The 17,873-nt window shown below is 41.0% G+C and overlaps 1 protein-coding gene across 4 annotated transcripts in view; it reads left to right on the top strand.

The window, feature by feature from the left end:
* wwc3 (WWC family member 3) overlaps positions 1 to 17,873 on the top strand; it is a 45,213-nt gene that overhangs the window by 14,317 nt on the left and 13,023 nt on the right. For all 4 annotated transcript variants that reach the window (XM_031753585.2, XM_039606848.1, XM_039606846.1 and 1 more), the window contains 8 exons: positions 5,297 to 5,406; positions 5,604 to 5,804; positions 6,202 to 6,278; positions 8,700 to 8,779; positions 12,716 to 12,845; positions 14,665 to 14,814; positions 14,980 to 15,053; positions 17,207 to 17,455. In XM_031753585.2, coding sequence (XP_031609445.1) covers positions 5,297 to 5,406; positions 5,604 to 5,804; positions 6,202 to 6,278; positions 8,700 to 8,779; positions 12,716 to 12,845; positions 14,665 to 14,814; positions 14,980 to 15,053; positions 17,207 to 17,455 — 1,071 coding nt within the window. The remainder of the gene's footprint in view (positions 1 to 5,296; positions 5,407 to 5,603; positions 5,805 to 6,201; positions 6,279 to 8,699; positions 8,780 to 12,715; positions 12,846 to 14,664; positions 14,815 to 14,979; positions 15,054 to 17,206; positions 17,456 to 17,873) is intronic.

Raw genomic sequence — 17,873 nt, 5'->3', positions numbered from 1 at the left:
GTTGTTGTTGTTGTTTTTGTTGTTGTTTTTTAAGGTGGGCCAAGTTTTGATCTGAATGGTTTGCTTTCCACGTGTCTGTGTGGCTTGCTTGGTGCCAACATGAACAAGTTTCTTCAGAAAGGCGACACGCTCCAGCTCATTGCTGCATCTTTCTTGCTGTCCGAGCCTGTTGTGTGTCACTCTGTAATAATTCCTGTGCAAATGGATTTCCATTTGACAGAAGAAAGGTTTAAACTTTTCCGTTGTATGGGAATGAATGCATACAGGATACCATCCAAAGTTTTGCGCATTTGTCACAAAACCACACCGCACACCTGGACTTTCTTCAAGGTGCAACAGCTTGCTGTAGAGCTGTCAACAAATTGAAATTTGATTATATGATTGAATATTTAAATACTAAAAAACAAGCATATTTTAATGTGCTTTTGGAAGCACTAGTGTGCCTCAGTGTACCACGTGGGAACCACGGGCCTGAACCAAATGGAGTCTTTACAATTGTGAGACTGTGTGTCTCATTTTTGTTCCCCGTGCAGGAAACGTCCCGACCTAAATCTCTCACACTTTATTCAGGCACAGCTGTTTCACTGTGTCAACTGAGGCTGACTGTCAGAAGAGGTCATAAAAATTTCTTCTGGTTAAAAGAAATGCAGACTTACTACACACAGCTAGCTTCAGTTGTCCAGTTTTTTTGGCTGAATCTATGCTGTCACATTGGCCGTCTCCTGCTCTGTGCTGCTGTGTGTCCCTCCTCTGTGCGAGTTTGTGCAGTGGTTACAGACTCTCCCAAGACTAAGACATGACTTGGAAAAACAGAGGCTGCTGTCACAAGACCGTGTAACAAACCAAACATTCAGAAATTCAGATCTCTGAGAGGACATGTTTTTCCCTTCTGCCTTTTTTCTTTTTTTCTTAGTCTCCCCAGGGAGGTCAGAGGGCAGTCCAGGACTAACCTCCCTCTGATGTCACATAGCTTCCCATCCAAAGCCTCTTGTGGTTGTTCTGTTTCTATGACCATTTCAAATCACCCAAAATAAAGCAGAACTACTATACATTATTGCTGCTCTTCATATAACCTTGCGTTGCTTTTGTTACTATAGATTTTTTTTTTTTTTGTCTCATTGTTTCTCCTACAGTTCCTTTCTGCACATGAAACCTGACAGCTTTGTTACAGTCAGTGTTTATTTAAGTATTTACAAGTGCAGTTGGTGTCTGTTTACCTTTAACAAACATTTAAAGCAGGAGCAGGTAGGGAGTGTGCTCTTGTTTGCCTTGTCCTGGTGTTTGGCAGCAGGACAGTGCACATAGTTCATGTGAGAGTCCTTTTAACCCTGCTTCAGCCTGCCTCTGGTAGATTTGAGCAGTTATTTGTGAAGCTGCTGCAGGCCTGTGCACTTTATTTTAGGGGAATATTTGGGTCTTAGTTGTGCCAGTGTGTCTAGTTAGGAGAGGCCACTGATTAAGAAAATATGATCAAACAATTCATCTATGAATCATCTAGTCTAAGTCAAAGTTTGACCTCTTCATGTGTGGACATTATTTAAACCGTGAATGGTTCAGCTAGGTGTGGCTCAGGTGTTATAGCTATTGCATTGATTGATGCTTGATTGAAAAGTAAATTAAAAGTGTGTAAAATAAAACAGCATGTGAATATAAATGGTTGGCTCGTAGACTAGAAAAGCAGTATCCTACCAAACAAATGCCAGGACAGTGATCTACTCACCTGTAATCCTACGTGTAAAGCACATGTAAAAGGTCAGCAGTTTGAAGGCGTTTCACACCTGCTACCTGTAATAATTTCGTTTAATTGCAAATTGGTCAAGTCACAGCTCAAAAGCTTTGATGATGAAATTTTTCTTGTCAGCTTCCCTTTCTTCTCACTTTTGTGTTTGGTGTAACACTCGGATTTGTCATTGTCAGGAAAAAGTTATTCAGGTGCTTCATCAGACAGTATTGTGAACAGTGAATGTGCTAAAGCTGTTCTGCTTGAAAAAAATAATAAATCCCTTTGTAAAATACCCCAGGCATCGCAAATATTATAAAACATACATTGCTATCCATGATTGGCCATGATCAGTCAGCGGTCGAATCTAGTAAACTAGACTTTGTATTGTCGCATCATAATGTTGACTGAAGCCATTTTCTGGTTCTCAAAGGGGAATATTTGGGTCTTTGTTGGGTCAGTGTTTGTAGAAAGCAGAGGTCAGTGATAAGGAAAAAAATGTATGTCGCACCTAATACTTCAGTGGTTCAGCTTCTCTTGTGAGGACTGATATTTAAAAAACATTTGTGAAACTGAGGCAAAGAAAATGTTGCCAGTAGCAGTTCTACTAATCCATTTTGCTTCTTAACTTTCATAGTAATAAACAGTAAATAACCATCATACATGAGTTAAAGACAACGGCTATGCTGTGATTTTTGGCTACATGTACAGTGATTTTGGAAATCAGCTTTATTTCCTCACGTTCTGAAGCTTTTCTAATAAACACATCAGGGAGAGAGAGATACTGATGTTCCTGCTCCAGGACATCAAGATGTTGTGAAGATTTTTTTTTTCCTCTCAAAACCCTTTTCTGCAGGGGAAAAAAAAATTGTCGAAAGGCATTTGAAAATTGGCCAAATCCAGTGTCAAAGCTGCTAATTTAGCAACAGTGAGGTGAAATGAAGCATGATAATCACTGCTCTCAGTGAGAGGGATATCAAGCATTGAAAAAACAGAATCCCCAAATCTGAAAACTCAATGCCTACCCAGCTGAATATTAGGCTTCCTTAACTAATAATTTATGAACACATGTTTGAACGTTTAATACTGACTTACAACACATGCAGAGCTGCACTTAAGCAGCAGAATTGATCAAAAGTATGTGAAAAGCATAGGGGTTTTATTGAATTAGAGGCAAGCTCCTGCAACCAATCATCAATTAGGATTCAGGACACCTTTGTTTGTGTTAGAACGCCTTGTTTTTATGTCACTTCAATGAGAGCGAAGGGCTAATTCTGCATTGACTCATCAACTGGCTCTTAATCTGAATGCCAATTCTTTGACCGAAATGAGGAAGTGAGATCTGGTGAAGTGAGTTTGCTCTGAGGAATGCTGTGCAGAATGTCTCAGCGTCTCTCTCTGGGCCATCCCCTCATTGTATGCATACCTCAACAGGATCAGGACTAATGCGCTGTCTGCATTGTGAGCATAGTGTGGTGGTTGCTGGTCCTCCTTTTTCCTTTTGTGCTGATTCGATGGAAATTAGTTACTGTATGAACTGCTGTCATCAAACCCGCTGCTCCATGACTCACTGATATGATTTTTTTTTTTTTTTTTTTTTAGGGTAGTAGACATCATGTGTCAGGCTGTTATTTGCTTTGCCCTTGTTCTTTGGTTTTTTTGGGGGGGGGGGTCGGTCACTGGGTTTATGGTCACTGTTTTTGCCCTTGTGAATATTGATGCATGGTAAATATGATGTCACATCTGCTGGCATTCACTCTGCTTTGGTGTCATTGTTGCTATTGATTTTTGTTAGGCACACAGGTACACGTACATGGGTGTACGAGTGGGTCAGCCCTCGCCACCATTTCAGTGTTAGATTGGTAAAGGAACTCAGAGACTCTCAGATTACAGAGTGGAAGATGCTGCAACAGCTGGAAAAGATGAGGCAACTATGAAAAAACCTCTGATCCCTTTTGATTTCTTCTACTCATTTCTGCCACTTGTTTATCAGGATCATCTTTCAGCCAATGACAGTAACTCATGGCCATAGCTGAAGGTGGGATTGACAGCTTCAATTTGACATTCAGCTTTCTCTTTTCGCCACAACAGATGCCACTACAGTGCTGCAGTCTGTCAATCTTCCACTTTACTCTGAGCTATTATGTAGCAGCAATCCTCCCCAAGCTGGAGCTAGTTTTTTGTAGCAATGTTTGTTATTTAGTGTTCACTTTTAGCCACAGCTAAATTGCATACCTAGTTTTATTTTTATTTTTAATTTTATTAAATGCAGTTGGTGATAGTCACCTGACTGTGGCATCTTTCCTTCCTGTGTTTCTAATTACCATTGGGTTCTCTGGTCAGGTCGTGCAGACTCAAGACAGACTTCTGTCCTGGACTTTCAGTTTTAGTCCTTGTTCTGCTCTACAGATCCAGTGGAGTGGGGCGAGGACTAGCTGCAGTCCATGGATGTGGAGTTAAACCACAGGATGTAATGATGCGTTAAAGTGTCAGCTGGTTGTTTTGCTCAGGTATTTACTTGTCACAAATAAAGTACTTGAAGGGATACTCACTCAAGAAAATATGTGCATGTACACACATGCACATACTCACCCCCTCCACAAATAGAATGTAAATTCATGAACATGTGAAGGTCACTGACTCAGTCATTACATCTGACTCCAAAGCCTCCTGAAGCTCATGATTGACACATTCATTTGTCTAAAATCTGTCAGGGAAGAGAGAGACATGTTTTGTTTTGTTTTTTCTATGGCGGGTAAAACAAATATTGAACATGTCATCAATGTTTTTAAGTAAATATATTTTTAAAGGTGCTATTGACATGTGGTAGTGGGTCATGAGCGATGGTGAAGAGGAGTCATGGACTGTATTGTGCATATGATCTGTTTAAGAATGCTTTTCATCCTTAAACAACACATACTGGTATTATGGCATGTAAATTGTGCTCTAAACACTAATTATGCAAAATTTTGTATCAAGGTCATAGGTAAATTTGTGCAAAATGTAGCTTTTTGACCACGTAGGGTTCACCTGCTGGCTACCACTTATAGTATATCGAACAACTTTGTTATTTGATTGGTGCATTTCAGGTTATGACCTGATGTTTTTTATGCCAGTTTCTCTGGAGTGTATTTTTGTAAGTAAGTAGTTAAGTAAGTAAAGTTTATTTATATAGCACCTTTCACAGACATGTGTCACAAAGTGCTTTACAAGGTAAAAACACATTTTTGCATTTTTGATTTGTGTTGTTTTTCTTGTATTACATGTTATCAACTGTTTTGGTCTTTTGACCACACGAACACATAAAGAATGAAAGTTTACTTTTGTTAATTAGAACTTAACACACCATTTTACTGTATGTACATAATAAATGAGGCAGAAAATGTATTTGTATGAGGAGAATGTTTAAATGAGAGTAACTAAACGGGATGGGAATGTAGTGAAGTAGTGAGATTTACTGATCAGTGTTTTGATATTGAAAAAGAAGCGAGAGTTTGCAGGATACATGTTTTTATTCTGTATATGATCTTTATTGCAGGTTACTGTTTGCACTGAAATATTCTCAATAATTTTCAGGATCACCAAACCGCTGACGTTTGCCGACTGTGTTGGAGATGAACTGCCTCTCGGGTGGGAGGAAGTTTATGACCAACAAGTGGGAGTTTACTACATCGACCACATTAACAGTGAGTACATTAACTTGGCTTTTGTCCCCTCAGCATAAAAAATAAGCATGAGTAAATGCAACTTGTATTAAAAATACTTTAACTATAACTTGGGAGAGTGAAAGCCCACTAAATTTTAATACACTGTACTTATAGTTTGTAGTTTCACATGTCTTTGTGGAATTATTTGCTGACTCCTGTTTTTGTCCTCCTGTCAGAGACCACCCAGATTGAGAACCCGCGGACTCAATGGCGGCAGGAGCAGGAACACATGCTGAAGGAGTACCTTGTGGTGGCCCAGGAGGCCCTCAAAGCCAAGAAGGAGATATACCTGGTCAAGCAGCAGCGACTGGAGCTGGCTCAGCAGGAAATGATGCTCTTCCACGAGCTCTCTGAGGACAATCGCTCCATCACCAGCAGTAAGACGCACAGATGTTTTCAGTCGTCTGATAGTGTACACCATATTTTGTTTTATAATAAGATGCACAAAGTTAGATGAACAGAAAGGAATGAAAATGGATGAGGAAAAATATGAGCCTGAAGCTCTCATGGGAACCAAACATGACCTTGGCTGACCCAGTTATCTAGTCTGGACATGTATTACTGCTGATATCCCTTTAAAGACTTTTGGGAGGGGTGCAGGTCTATGGAAAATTTTCCAAATCCTCCCTTTTAACTACCTCCACCCATAAACCCTGACTCCTGCCAGCTGTCACACACAAGGTGTCCAGGGGGCATCTGAGAGATGACACCTTAAAATCATCACGGCTAACTAACTCTAACCTCCTGTCTGCTTTTCTTTCTGTGTCCACACAGCGGTCTCTGGCTCCTCCTCAAACGCGAAATACGACCCTGACCAAATCAAAATGGAAATAGCCTGTAGACGAGAGCGGGTAAGTCATTATCGCAGGAGAACAATGGGCTGCAGTGAGGGGCCCTTTTGGGCAGAGAAAGGGGCTGGGGTGTGGCCCCTACAGGATACTGTGGCTCTGGCCTGGGGCCTCGGGAGGATGAGGATGAGATCATAAAGGGGTCAAGCTGAGGTCCCTGATGGGTTTATATAGGACATTTCTCTCTAATCAGTCATATGGGCGAGGGTGTTTTTCCTGCATGAACAACATTTTAAGTGTTGAGTAAGGTGTAATTTTGATGTTACTGTAGAAATTTGTTGACAAATCAAAGAAATTGAGTTTCTTTTAAGATTATATTGACATATTAGGCAACGTCCATAAATAAACGTATTTACAGTGATTAAAGACCAGATAACTCAAATTTCCTGGTAATCAGTGAAGGTCTGTGTTAAATATTAGGATTAATTTATGCGACCACCATCATTACAGTAATATCGATGCAATCAAAGAAATAGTTTTAGACTGATTGGAACCTCTTGTATCCACTTGTAACTCTCTATTTAGAGCCACTATTTAAAAACTAATATGACCTTAAAAGATACACGTGTTCATTTCCCTCTCAATATTGTTATTATTCTTGGACTCTACAAGCATAGCTTTACATGATTTACTGTTTACAGTGATCTTGGTTTATTTTATACTGGGCCTTGGTGCACCTTATCACCCACAGACAGTATGAAAGGTGGATCGAGCTACTGTCATGTCACTTTTTTTTAAGCCTCGATGAGAGGCTTTTTTTGTCCATCTCCATTGTGGTTGCAGCAGACCGGATCTGATTTTAAGGGGCGGGTCTGACCGTGAAAATGCTCATCCATTGGGTAACGACTTGTGATTGATGGGTTTTTAGACATTGAGTCTCCTTTCTATAACACAGATAATCCTCCATCTGGTCACCTTCAGAAAGAAGGCAGAATGCTTCATCCCTGTTTATACTGTCTTTGCCGTCAGCTCACGCTCTGGAATGAATTGTTTAGCCCCTCCCACTTTAAAAAAGACTTTCTTCTGATTGGTTGTCTTTTAAAAACTGAGGGTTTTAACAGCATACGGGTGTAGCTGTGTTATTCTCAATGAGCTCGTAGAGAGCCAAGAGTAGAAAAAACTTGTGGAACTGAGAATTTAGAGCGGTCTCAAGACTGAACTGTTTCTTTCACAGAGATTCTTTCTACATATGCGGACCTCATTTCAATGAGTGCATGCACTGTGGTAACTGTAATAACTCCACTCTGTTAACATTCCCATTGTCAGCATGTTGGGATACTGACACAAGCATTCATGCTTGCTTTCTAATAGCTATTCTTTCTAATAGGAGTATGGCATGACCTCATCAAAAGCATCTTAACTACAGTTTGTGTAGGCTACAGGATAAGCAAAGTCTGACACTGTCCCAGATATGAACAATATTTATTGGAACAGGTTGGCAGCCTGTTTAAAGCAACATCATCTTCCTTGTAAGGATCTGAATATCGTTCTAGGTTTTACTTATGGGATGGAAATGGTATCTGTGTTGTTTATCGATGTCGCCCTCATGAATTTGTGCACACACCGAGGAAGAAATGACTGCAAGGAGAAAAAAAGGGCCCTTAAATCAGGAAGATCTCATTAGCCAGATGTAAGATCAATGTGTTTGTACTGCATTCAGCTCGCAGCTGTAGCTGTTAGTGCAAGAAAACTTTAGTCAAAGCAGCCACAGCCCTAACATTGTGCCCAAAATATGTTCAAATAGGTGAATTGTTTAAAAAAAGACCTTCTGTGCAGTTGAGGTTTAGGGGAAACTATCCATATGGACCTGTTTGTTGAAACAGGCTCTAAACATGTTTATTTCTGCTGTAACATGGTAGTCTTTGACCCGCTTCTGGAGTCAGCCTCAAGTGGCCATTAGAAGAACTGCAGTTTTTTTTACTTTGTTGCTTCTGTGTTTAAAAATAATTAAACAAACCTCAGATAAATTAGAATAATGCCTCTTTTAAAAAAAAAAAAAAAAAAAAAATCTCGACTCCCTATTTATTGTATTACGGGCCTTCTTCTAACCTTTAATTGTCTCCAAACTTGGTAAACTAAAATTCTCGTTCCCTCTGTAACTCTGAAATAGTTCCCTTTCCCTATTTCATATTAAAATAATATTTTAAAAAGTCTTTAACTGGGTCACACTTCACAACCACCACATCAATTACAGATTACTATTTTTCTAAACCCTCTCAGCGCACAACGCCTCAGTGTGTGTGTGTGTGTGTGTGTGTGTGTGTGTGTGCGCGTGTGTGTGTGTGTGTGCGCGCGGTCCTCTATATAAACATAGCTGAGCATTCCTGTATGTGAATAGTCGTGACTTGGCACTTTTGGCCGGTGTCGGTGGTGAGAGAAGCCCATTGTGTGCCACGCTAACCCGGTGCTCGCTTCTGTCCGCAGCTCTCCCGACTGAAGCAGGAGCTGGCCCAGGTGAAGCAGGAGCTGCAGTATAAGGAAATGGGAGTGGAGACCCTGCAGGAGTGAGTGTTCCTCTGCCTCTGTGTGTCCCAGGCCCACCCTTCCTCCCATGGCCGCGTTTCTCCTTCCTACAACTCTCGGCCTTGTTGCTCCCCACCCAGCGGCCTTTTCCCTTTTTTATTCCCTCTCACACTGCATGTTTGGTCTCATCCTTTAGGTTCCTTTAAAACCCTTTTGCTTTCCTCGCCACACTTTTATGTTGTCTATATTGTTGAACTGAGCTTTCAAATTTAAATATTATAATCTTTTAAAACAGTTTCTACTGCTCACAGTTTAGACATGATTTAGTTTAACTAAGAAGATTGATTCAGATTTCAAAGATTTGAAGCAAAAAGGCCTTTGACTTATTAAAAAAAAGATGATATTTAAGTTAATAGGAATATATTTTTCACTTCGTGTTTTAAAGTAACTTTTCTTTATTATTTATTGTACTTCTAGTTTTTGTTGTTTTTAAGACACATTCACATGGCGTCTTCCTGTGCTGGGAACATTTCTAAGCGGCTCCAAATTTCATGTTAGAAATAGAAGCTCCACCTCTGAGAGGAGGAAAAAAAAGAGAGAATGTTTCAGAAAAGGCAAATGGAGGGAGTTTTTGATGGAAAAGGGGACTCCACCTCAGGAAGAGGATGCACCAGTGGAGTGCAGAGAGCCAAGGCTCAGCCTGGAGAGGAAGTTGTTCCATGGAGAAGAGGGGGGGGGCGGTAGAGGTGGACGGGGTGAAAAGGGGGGGAGGTGTGGGCTTGAAAGCAGTTTCAAAAACACAGTGATATCTGGCAGCAAATTCCTCTGCACTTCCTGAGTCCTGGCAAAGAGTCCCTTATCTCTTAGATAATACACAACTCAAGTGATTCCCAGAATAGCCAGGAGAATACACAGCTTGCAGAAAACGGAGACGCATCCTCTTCTTGAATTTTTTTACGTGTGTGTATACGTGCTCATGTGCGTGTTTGTCTTTCTTAGCCTTTGTGTATGTGTGTGTGCGCGTCCCTTTGTTCCCTCTGGGTCACCCGGTAGGGCTTAGGCCATGAGGAACCCTACGGCTGTTGTTTTGTTTTCTTTCGCCAATCTCAGCTGTTGTAAGCAATATAGCTAATTGTTCTCCACGCCATGTCGCATCAGATTACACCAAAAACTGTTGTTTTGCTTTGAGGCCTCCTGCTCCTTAATCTTCATTGCTCGACTTAAAGAATTCAGGAGTTGGAGTTAGGAGTTTTAATCTTTTGGACAGTTTGGCATACAGACGTCTCATCTGTTCTCCATCTTATCTTGATGAATTTCTCTGAATTTTTGGATGCTTCACATGCTTTCTCTGACCTGTTTCTGTAGCCAACATCACAATCAGCAGCTCTAAGAATTGAACTTAAATAAATGTAAGCATATGTGATGCTGTACAGCACACGGCATGGGGAGGTGGGGGGGTTCAATACAGGCAAGCACAGAAGGGTGGGCAGTGTCCTGTTTTCTGCTAAACACATAAACCTATAAACTCCTCGGCCCTGCCAATGGGCCGGGGGGAACAAAGCAGGGCTTGTTTTGGGAGGAAGAGGCAGGGTCGGGTGGATGAACAGTACCTGCTGTTGAAGGAGAGTGAAGGAAGCGGGTTGTGGCGAGAGGGGAGGCCACGTGCCAGGTCCACTAACGGAGGAGGCACGGTCCTGTGCTCTTCCAGCTCCCCACCAACCAACCACCTACCTAACCCCACACACACACACACACACACACACACACACACACACACACACACACACACACACACACAGAGACTAGGGATACAAGAAGATTTACTCTGCAAGCACGATGAAATACGCAGATAGGTCATATTTGGTGTACTGTGATATGTTTTTGTTTATTTTTTAATGTCATGATCTGTAGGATAAACTCACGCAGAGATTTCACCTGCTAAATCAGGGAGAGCCCAAACCATTACTGATTGTTGAAAGTAAACAAACTGAGCCTTTATGTCAGTCTGTCACATGCAGTTTCAGTATTTCATAACTAACCACAGTCTAAAGAAACACTTGACTCATTCATGAATACAATACAGTAAGACTTCAGATGTTCATCTGATTATTTTGACTTTACTCACCACTGACAAGTTTTCCAATACAAAGCACCGTATCTTGTTGTGCAAGTGAATGAGAGATTCATTCCTAATTTTAAACTACTTTAGATAGAAATAGGAAAGTAAAGGTAGGTGCTTTGCTGAGAAAAGTCAGTCAATAACAGTTAAGTACGGCCGATTAGCTCTCATTCTTAATCCTTGTGCTTCTTTTGATACTTATTCTTATTACTTTTACTGTCCAAAATTAAATCATTTGTTTTATTCTGTCTTAAAGTCAAAGATGTACAAAGATGCTTGAAAACATTAAGATAAGTTTAAACTTTTGGTTCTGATATCGACTTCTATGGAAGCTCAAAAATGACAAAAGACAAAAGAATGATTATCAGAAAACAAAATAATTGTTTAAAAATCTTTATTAACTAATAATGCTCAGTTTTCTTTAATTTTGTCAGTTTGCGGGCTCCATATATCGATCTCAACCTCCCTTAGAAAATCACCGACATACATGATGCTGATATACCTTTTAGTTTAGTTTATTAGGATCCCCGTTAGCTACAGACATGCAGCAGCTTTTCTCCGTGGAGGCCATAAAGGAAAACTTTACATTGTTACAGTGCAGCAAAGCAACTTAGAGACGTAGCAAATTTAAAAAGCTGTAACTCCAAAAAGGCACAAGAGAACACAAGCTCGTTAAAACCGTCGGACCATAAAAAAACTGGTTTGTCTTGTGTTGTCTTCATAGCTCAGTTCATTAGTTGGATTGAATTTGATTTTCAGCAGATGTCTTTTCAAACATCTTTGGTTTTAAGCTTTTTAGGAACATAGGAAAAATACTGAAACCATGAAGGTTTGCCCTCTGGGACCAGGGCTTTCAGAGTGTGGCCTGTGGGTTAAAGACCGCCCTTATTAACATTTTATGGGGCCTCCATGAGTGCTGACTGCACTACTGTACATTTAATTAATTCACAGTTCATGTCATACTGTGATAAAGAAACAAAACACAAGAACAAGGTGGCATTTCTCTTCACATTTAACTATTCTAGTGTTACCATCACAGCAGGCTAACCCTTCATCCACCAGCTTTCTACTGCTTATCTGGGCTCTGTGCTCAGACCTCTCTCCCACCATCTCCTGCAGCTCTTTCATGGGGATATTGAGTCATTCTCAAGCCAGGAGAGGCATATAAACCCTCCAGCATGCAGTGAGTCTGCCACAGGCCCTCTTCCTGGTAAGTCCAGGAACGCCTCACATCAAATGTGCTGGGAAAACCACCTCCTCCTACTTTCAGTTTGGAGGAGTAGTGGTTCTACTCCTGAACCCTGTCTCCAATGGACATCCTAGCTGCCCTTCAGAGGAAGCTCTTTTCTGCCCTTTGGTTCTTATTTTTTTTTTGGTCCCTACCCAGAACTCATGGCCATAGGTGAAGGTGGGAATGTAGATCGACCAGTAATTCTGAACAGCTTCCCTTTCACGCTTCGCTGGCTCTTCCTTATAAAAATCAGAGGAATGTACACATCACTGCTGACACCACACAAACCCATTCTCCTGTCCTCCAAGGCCCTAAAAGCCCTCCCATCACAAGGAATTAGTCACATGGGCCTTCAGTTACCCTGACAGTTACCTTTGCTTTCAATGAATGTAACAGCCACTTTAAAGTTAAAAAAAACCAAACAAACTACAAAACAACACATTAAAAAAAATAAATAAATCTAAATAAACCACATTACAAACAGTAAAATGCCACTTGGTCATAATGTTTTGAGAGCCCCTGCTGTACATCAGAGCTTCCAAAGGAATGAGTTTCATTATACTTTGCAAAAGCCAAGAGTGTCCTAGCAGATATAAAATGTGTATTTTTGTTTTTTTTACCTTCCAGGATTGACAGAAAGATGTCCTCCAGTCAGACAAACTACAAGCTGGACGAGGCTCAAGCCATCTTCAACGAACTGCGTAGCATCAAGAAGGCCATCAGCACAGGCGAGAAGGAGAGGCAGGACCTCATCCAGGTGTCCGTCTTTTTTTTCCCCTTCTTTAAAGATCATGTTGACTTGCCATCTTCAGAAGTTCTCATAGTTTGTTTTTTTTTTTATGTTGTTGGCATGTTCGATACTGACCTCTAGTGTCTGTTAACCTCTGCTACTTCCCCTCATTGTCTATTATTAAAGCACATTTCCAGACATCTGAATCACCCACCAAGTTGCAGATTTTGTCAGCAAAGCAAAATATACGATGCAGCAATAAATTATGAATAATCGAGCGGTAACAGGATGATAATGACCACATTTGCAGATGCATTTCCTGGCAGCATCACAATCTATTTTTGAGCATGCAGTGGAGGCAGATGACACTTTTTTTCCAACGAGATTTTCTAATATGTTTTTTTTTTTTTTTTTTTTTTAAATCAAATTTCACACAAGGCATTTAAGAAAAAGCAAACGATCAAAAGTTTATCATACAAACACGTTAAAGCACCTACTCACATAAACTAAAACTTTAATTTGGCAAAAAACTCCCTGTAATAATTCAATAAAAACAAACCCTACATGATTCACAATAAACAATTACACTGATAACAGAAAGTAAAAAACGGTCTCCAGACCTTTCCAGACTTGTCTTCTTTGGCCTTCAGTATTTATGTTATTCTTTCTAGTAGAAGGTTCGATGTTAACCTTTATTTTATTTTTTACCACTCTGGCTGTGGGGGCATTTTCCAAGCTATCTTTAAGTGACCGTAACTCTGCTACCGTTTGTGCTAGAGAGAAAATTCAAACTGTTTTGGGAAGAAGAGAAAATGAGCTACACAGATATTTGGTATATCACAATAGGACAAACAATTCACAAGGTGATGCTGTCTGAACACAGACAGAAAAATCAGCTCCACATGATTTTACCATGTGTATTTCAAATTACTGAAACTTATCAATTGTTTTTGGCTAGAGAGAAAATTCAAACGGTTCCTGAAAAATAAGAATTATTTTGTAATTTTACAGAGAAAATGAAAAAGGCAGCTTGTATGATATTTGGATAATAAAGGAGATTATTTGTCTTATCCAGTGTCTAACACGAGTGTCAAACTCATATCAGTAATCCGCCTTAAACAGCTGTCAGGTTTTTCCTGCACACAAATTACTGGTGACCACCAAAGAACTTTGAACCTTTTTTCGACTGCTTCTCTTAGGGATCACAACTGCAGGTCATCTGCATCCATCTCACCTTATTCCTAACATCCTCTTCTGTCACACCAACCCTCTGCATGTACCTCCTTCACTATGCTCATGAAATTTCTCTGAGTTCTTTCTCTTTTCTTGCTGTCTGACAGCTCCATATTAAATATCCTTTGTCCACTGTCTGAACTGTCTCAGCCTCTTACTTTCTCTCCAGTCTACTCAACCTAATCGGTCCTTTATTATAATAATTTCTTATCCTGTCCATTCTTGTCATTCCCAATGAAAGCCTTAACATCTTCAACTCCTCCAGATGCACTTCCAGTCTTTTTGACAGTGCCGCTGTCCATAAACTGTACATCATAGCAGGTCTCGCTAACATCTTGCAGTGAAAATCAATAGAAGCAAGACGGAGTACACCTGTGAATAAGAAGGAAGCAGGCCGTTGTTCCCAAAGAACAAAAACTTAGTCTTAAAACTTTTCTACACACTTTTCTACTCTTGACTGTATGGTTAAATGAAGTCATATCTCTAACATATCCCAGTATAAGTTAAATAAAGATTATTTTAAACTCTGAATCATCCAAAGGTTTGAATTATTTGAGTCCAAGAATATAAATATGGAGTTGGAAATGAACATAACGTGTCCTCTTTCTCACAGAGCCTGGCTAAGCTGACTGTTAACTTCCAAAGCAGCTTGTCGGTGAGCGATTCGGCCAGCGAGGTGGCGAACAGCACTGGAACCGTGGGTGACTCGTGCAATCTGCAGCAGTACTGTGACACTGGCTGTCAGACTGACATCATGGGGGAGGTAGGAGACGCCGCTACACCTCCCTGTCTCACCCTAAATTAATAGTCAGCATCCCAGATGATGAGTGTATTACTTTATTTAACTCCCTGCATAAATTTGAAATGACTAAAGCCAAATAATCTGATCGTATCGTGTAATCTGGTCCATCGCCTTATTTCTCTTCAGTATGTTTCCCAAGATTCCTCATATTTGGTGGACAAAGTGAAACTGAACTGGCAGTACGAGGAAGCCAAGAAAAAGTAAGTGTGCCTGGCTGTTTGTTTGTTATTCGTACTACTATGACACACCAGCAGTGGGGAGTTTGTGTTATGAATAGTATTTGCGCCCGGTGGACGTGGCTGCTGAGCGATGTCTGGCCGGCAGAATGAGCTGGGTGGTCACATTCTTGCCTGGCCACGCTGCTGCTGCTGACTGTGTGCTGCCTTTGTGCACACAGCCAAAGGGAGAGGACTGCCCACCGCCAGCCTCCATGTCAAACCCTGTTTCTCCGCAGGGTGGTTTAATATAGACACTGTTTGGCTAAATATACCCCAGCTCACCCTATAGCATAGACCAAATTATATGTTGACAAAATCAACATTGGATAAAGCATGGAATTCCCTTACATTAAAAAAAAGGGTGCTTACGAATTCAGCACAGGTTCGTCCAATAATTCGGGCTGTAAATGTGACTCCATCCCAGGCCACTTCGGTTAAATCTGTGTTAGTTAGGTCACCATATCAGGTTCTCTCAAAGAAATCAAGGGAACATCTCTCACTAATTCACTGAGGACAAATGTGATGATGTGACAGCAGTCAGTGGAAATCATCAACTGTTTGAAGGCTGGATTCAAAATCACATCAATGATTAAAGTGAAACATTGAAATCAGAAGCTAATCCAGCTGATGTCGTCATGTGTCCCAGTACTGCGTACCAACCCTACGTGCCTATATGCACTCCCGCCAGCCTCTGGGCGTGCTCCTGGTTAGATGGTGTCCTGGAGTATCTCCTCCCACATGTGGGTCATTGCAACTGTGATCTCTTGGATAGTCTATGGCAATAATGCACCAATACATGATGTCCTAGAGGTTCTCAGTCAGATTGACATCAGGGAAGGTGAACATAAATGGCATTAATACCTAGATCATCCAGGAACTGGCTGCATACCCACCTCAGTAGTAGTCAGGGCACTGTTGGTCAACATGTGGAGATCTGTGCAACTGTCCAATGATGTGCCTCCCCACTATCACTGACCCACTGCCAAACCAGTCTCTGCACGTGGTTAGTGTGAGTCTGTCTTATCTGTGAAAGGTTCTCCCTCCAGTTCGACATGCCTGAAACTTCTCACCTGGCAGGCATGCAGAAGACTGTATCAGGAAGGTGACTGAGCTCCTCACTTAATCTCTAAGGCTGAACACTGACACTCTTACGAGGAAGCTCATTTAGGTCATTTGTATCTGTGATGCTATTCTGGCGGACTGCCCAGCTCATTGCCATAGGAGAGGGTAGTTAAGCTAGTAAATCGGCAGTTTTACTTTCATACTCAGGTCATGCCTTATCTAAACTATGTGTCATTATTATAAAAAATTAAATTACAGTTGAAATTTTATGACCCAGTTCACAAAAATGACAGATGGTGAGAAAATCTAGAACAAACCTCTGTTTGTGTTGTCTAATGATTCCTGGTCAGACTGTCTTCCAGCTATAAAGAGGTTACAGCAGCAACATCCTCAGAGTTATTACTTTGGCTCGATACACATTTAAAAAAAAAAAAAAAAAAAAGATTCATGTTGCTGTTGTGACCCAGCAGCTGTAGTGCCAACCATGACATCAGGAGGGGAAGCGAGGGAGGGGGGAGACCTGTGGAAACTTGCATGCTCTGTCACTGAGTCACTCTGTCTGAAATCCATCTCACATAAACAGTTATTTCATCCAAGCTGAGAAATCACTCTGTGAGAACCCAATTAACTCTGAGCAAACATCTGGATCATATACACCTGTAAGAGCACTCGCTGATGCAGCAGGTAGCTCGGGCAGAAATTACAGACACTGAAAGCTGTCATTATAAATCACAGCATGAAGCGTCAGCAGGGCTCAAATGTGCAGTCTTAAGTGGAGCCGATTGTACGTGTTGCTATAAACACTTGTGCAGAGTAAACAGAAGCTGTACATAATGCTGCAGGTAGCATTTATTCAGCAGACTCTCATAAAAATATTAATATGGGGCCACGGAGGTTGTGAATGTGAGTGTATGTAAGCTTTAAACCACAACTGTTATCATGAAGTTCTGAGTCAGAAAGACTTTTTTTTTTTCTTAATCATGGCATGTGAATTTAAAGTGAATATGAAATTTATGATGTAAAAATGTAAAGGGTTTATGCAGCATGTGTAACCTTTCCTGCTCCTCTCTCAGGGTGCAGAGCATACAGCACCAGCTAGCACAGCTGGACAGTGAGAGCTGGTCGGGGCGGGCCGAGGCAGACCGCGACCGGGACTTCTTGCAACTCCTGCGCGAGAAGGAGGCCCTCCTGCAGGAGATCATTCATGTCAGCAAGCAGCAGCACCCGCCGGAGAAGCTGCTGGAGCTGGAGGAGGAGCGCTCCAGGCTGGAGGAGGAGGTGCAGAGGGCACAGAGCTCCCAAAGCCAGGGAGCCAATCAGAGGTGAGAATGATGACAGCGTGCTCTCTGACAGGCAAGGAGGGGTGAAATTTAAGATGCATAAACAAATAATACAGTAAGAGCGATAATTTACAGTCAGGTGCACTTTAACATTATTTAATAAATATCGGGTTAATAAGTAACATTTATGACACCAATAGCACCAGATTGGATATATAATAGTAAAGACACCTGAAGACTCATTCCACATCCAAACAGATGCCAAATGAAGCCAAAGGTTATTTTGTGTCATAAATGAAGATAATCTGAAGGTGAATGGTCTCACCATAACAGTAGTCAAGCGATCGCGTAAACAAAATGTGTATCACAGTTCAAATTTCAACTCTTTATACAAACATTTTCATATTTTATTTAATTTTTTATGAACACTGAAAGGAGAAAGGAAAAACAATAAAGTGGC

Source organism: Oreochromis aureus, linkage group 23, assembly GCF_013358895.1.
Source record: "Oreochromis aureus strain Israel breed Guangdong linkage group 23, ZZ_aureus, whole genome shotgun sequence".
Lineage (NCBI taxonomy): Eukaryota > Metazoa > Chordata > Actinopteri > Cichliformes > Cichlidae > Oreochromis > Oreochromis aureus.
This window is presented reverse-complemented; position numbering and strand designations above follow the sequence as displayed.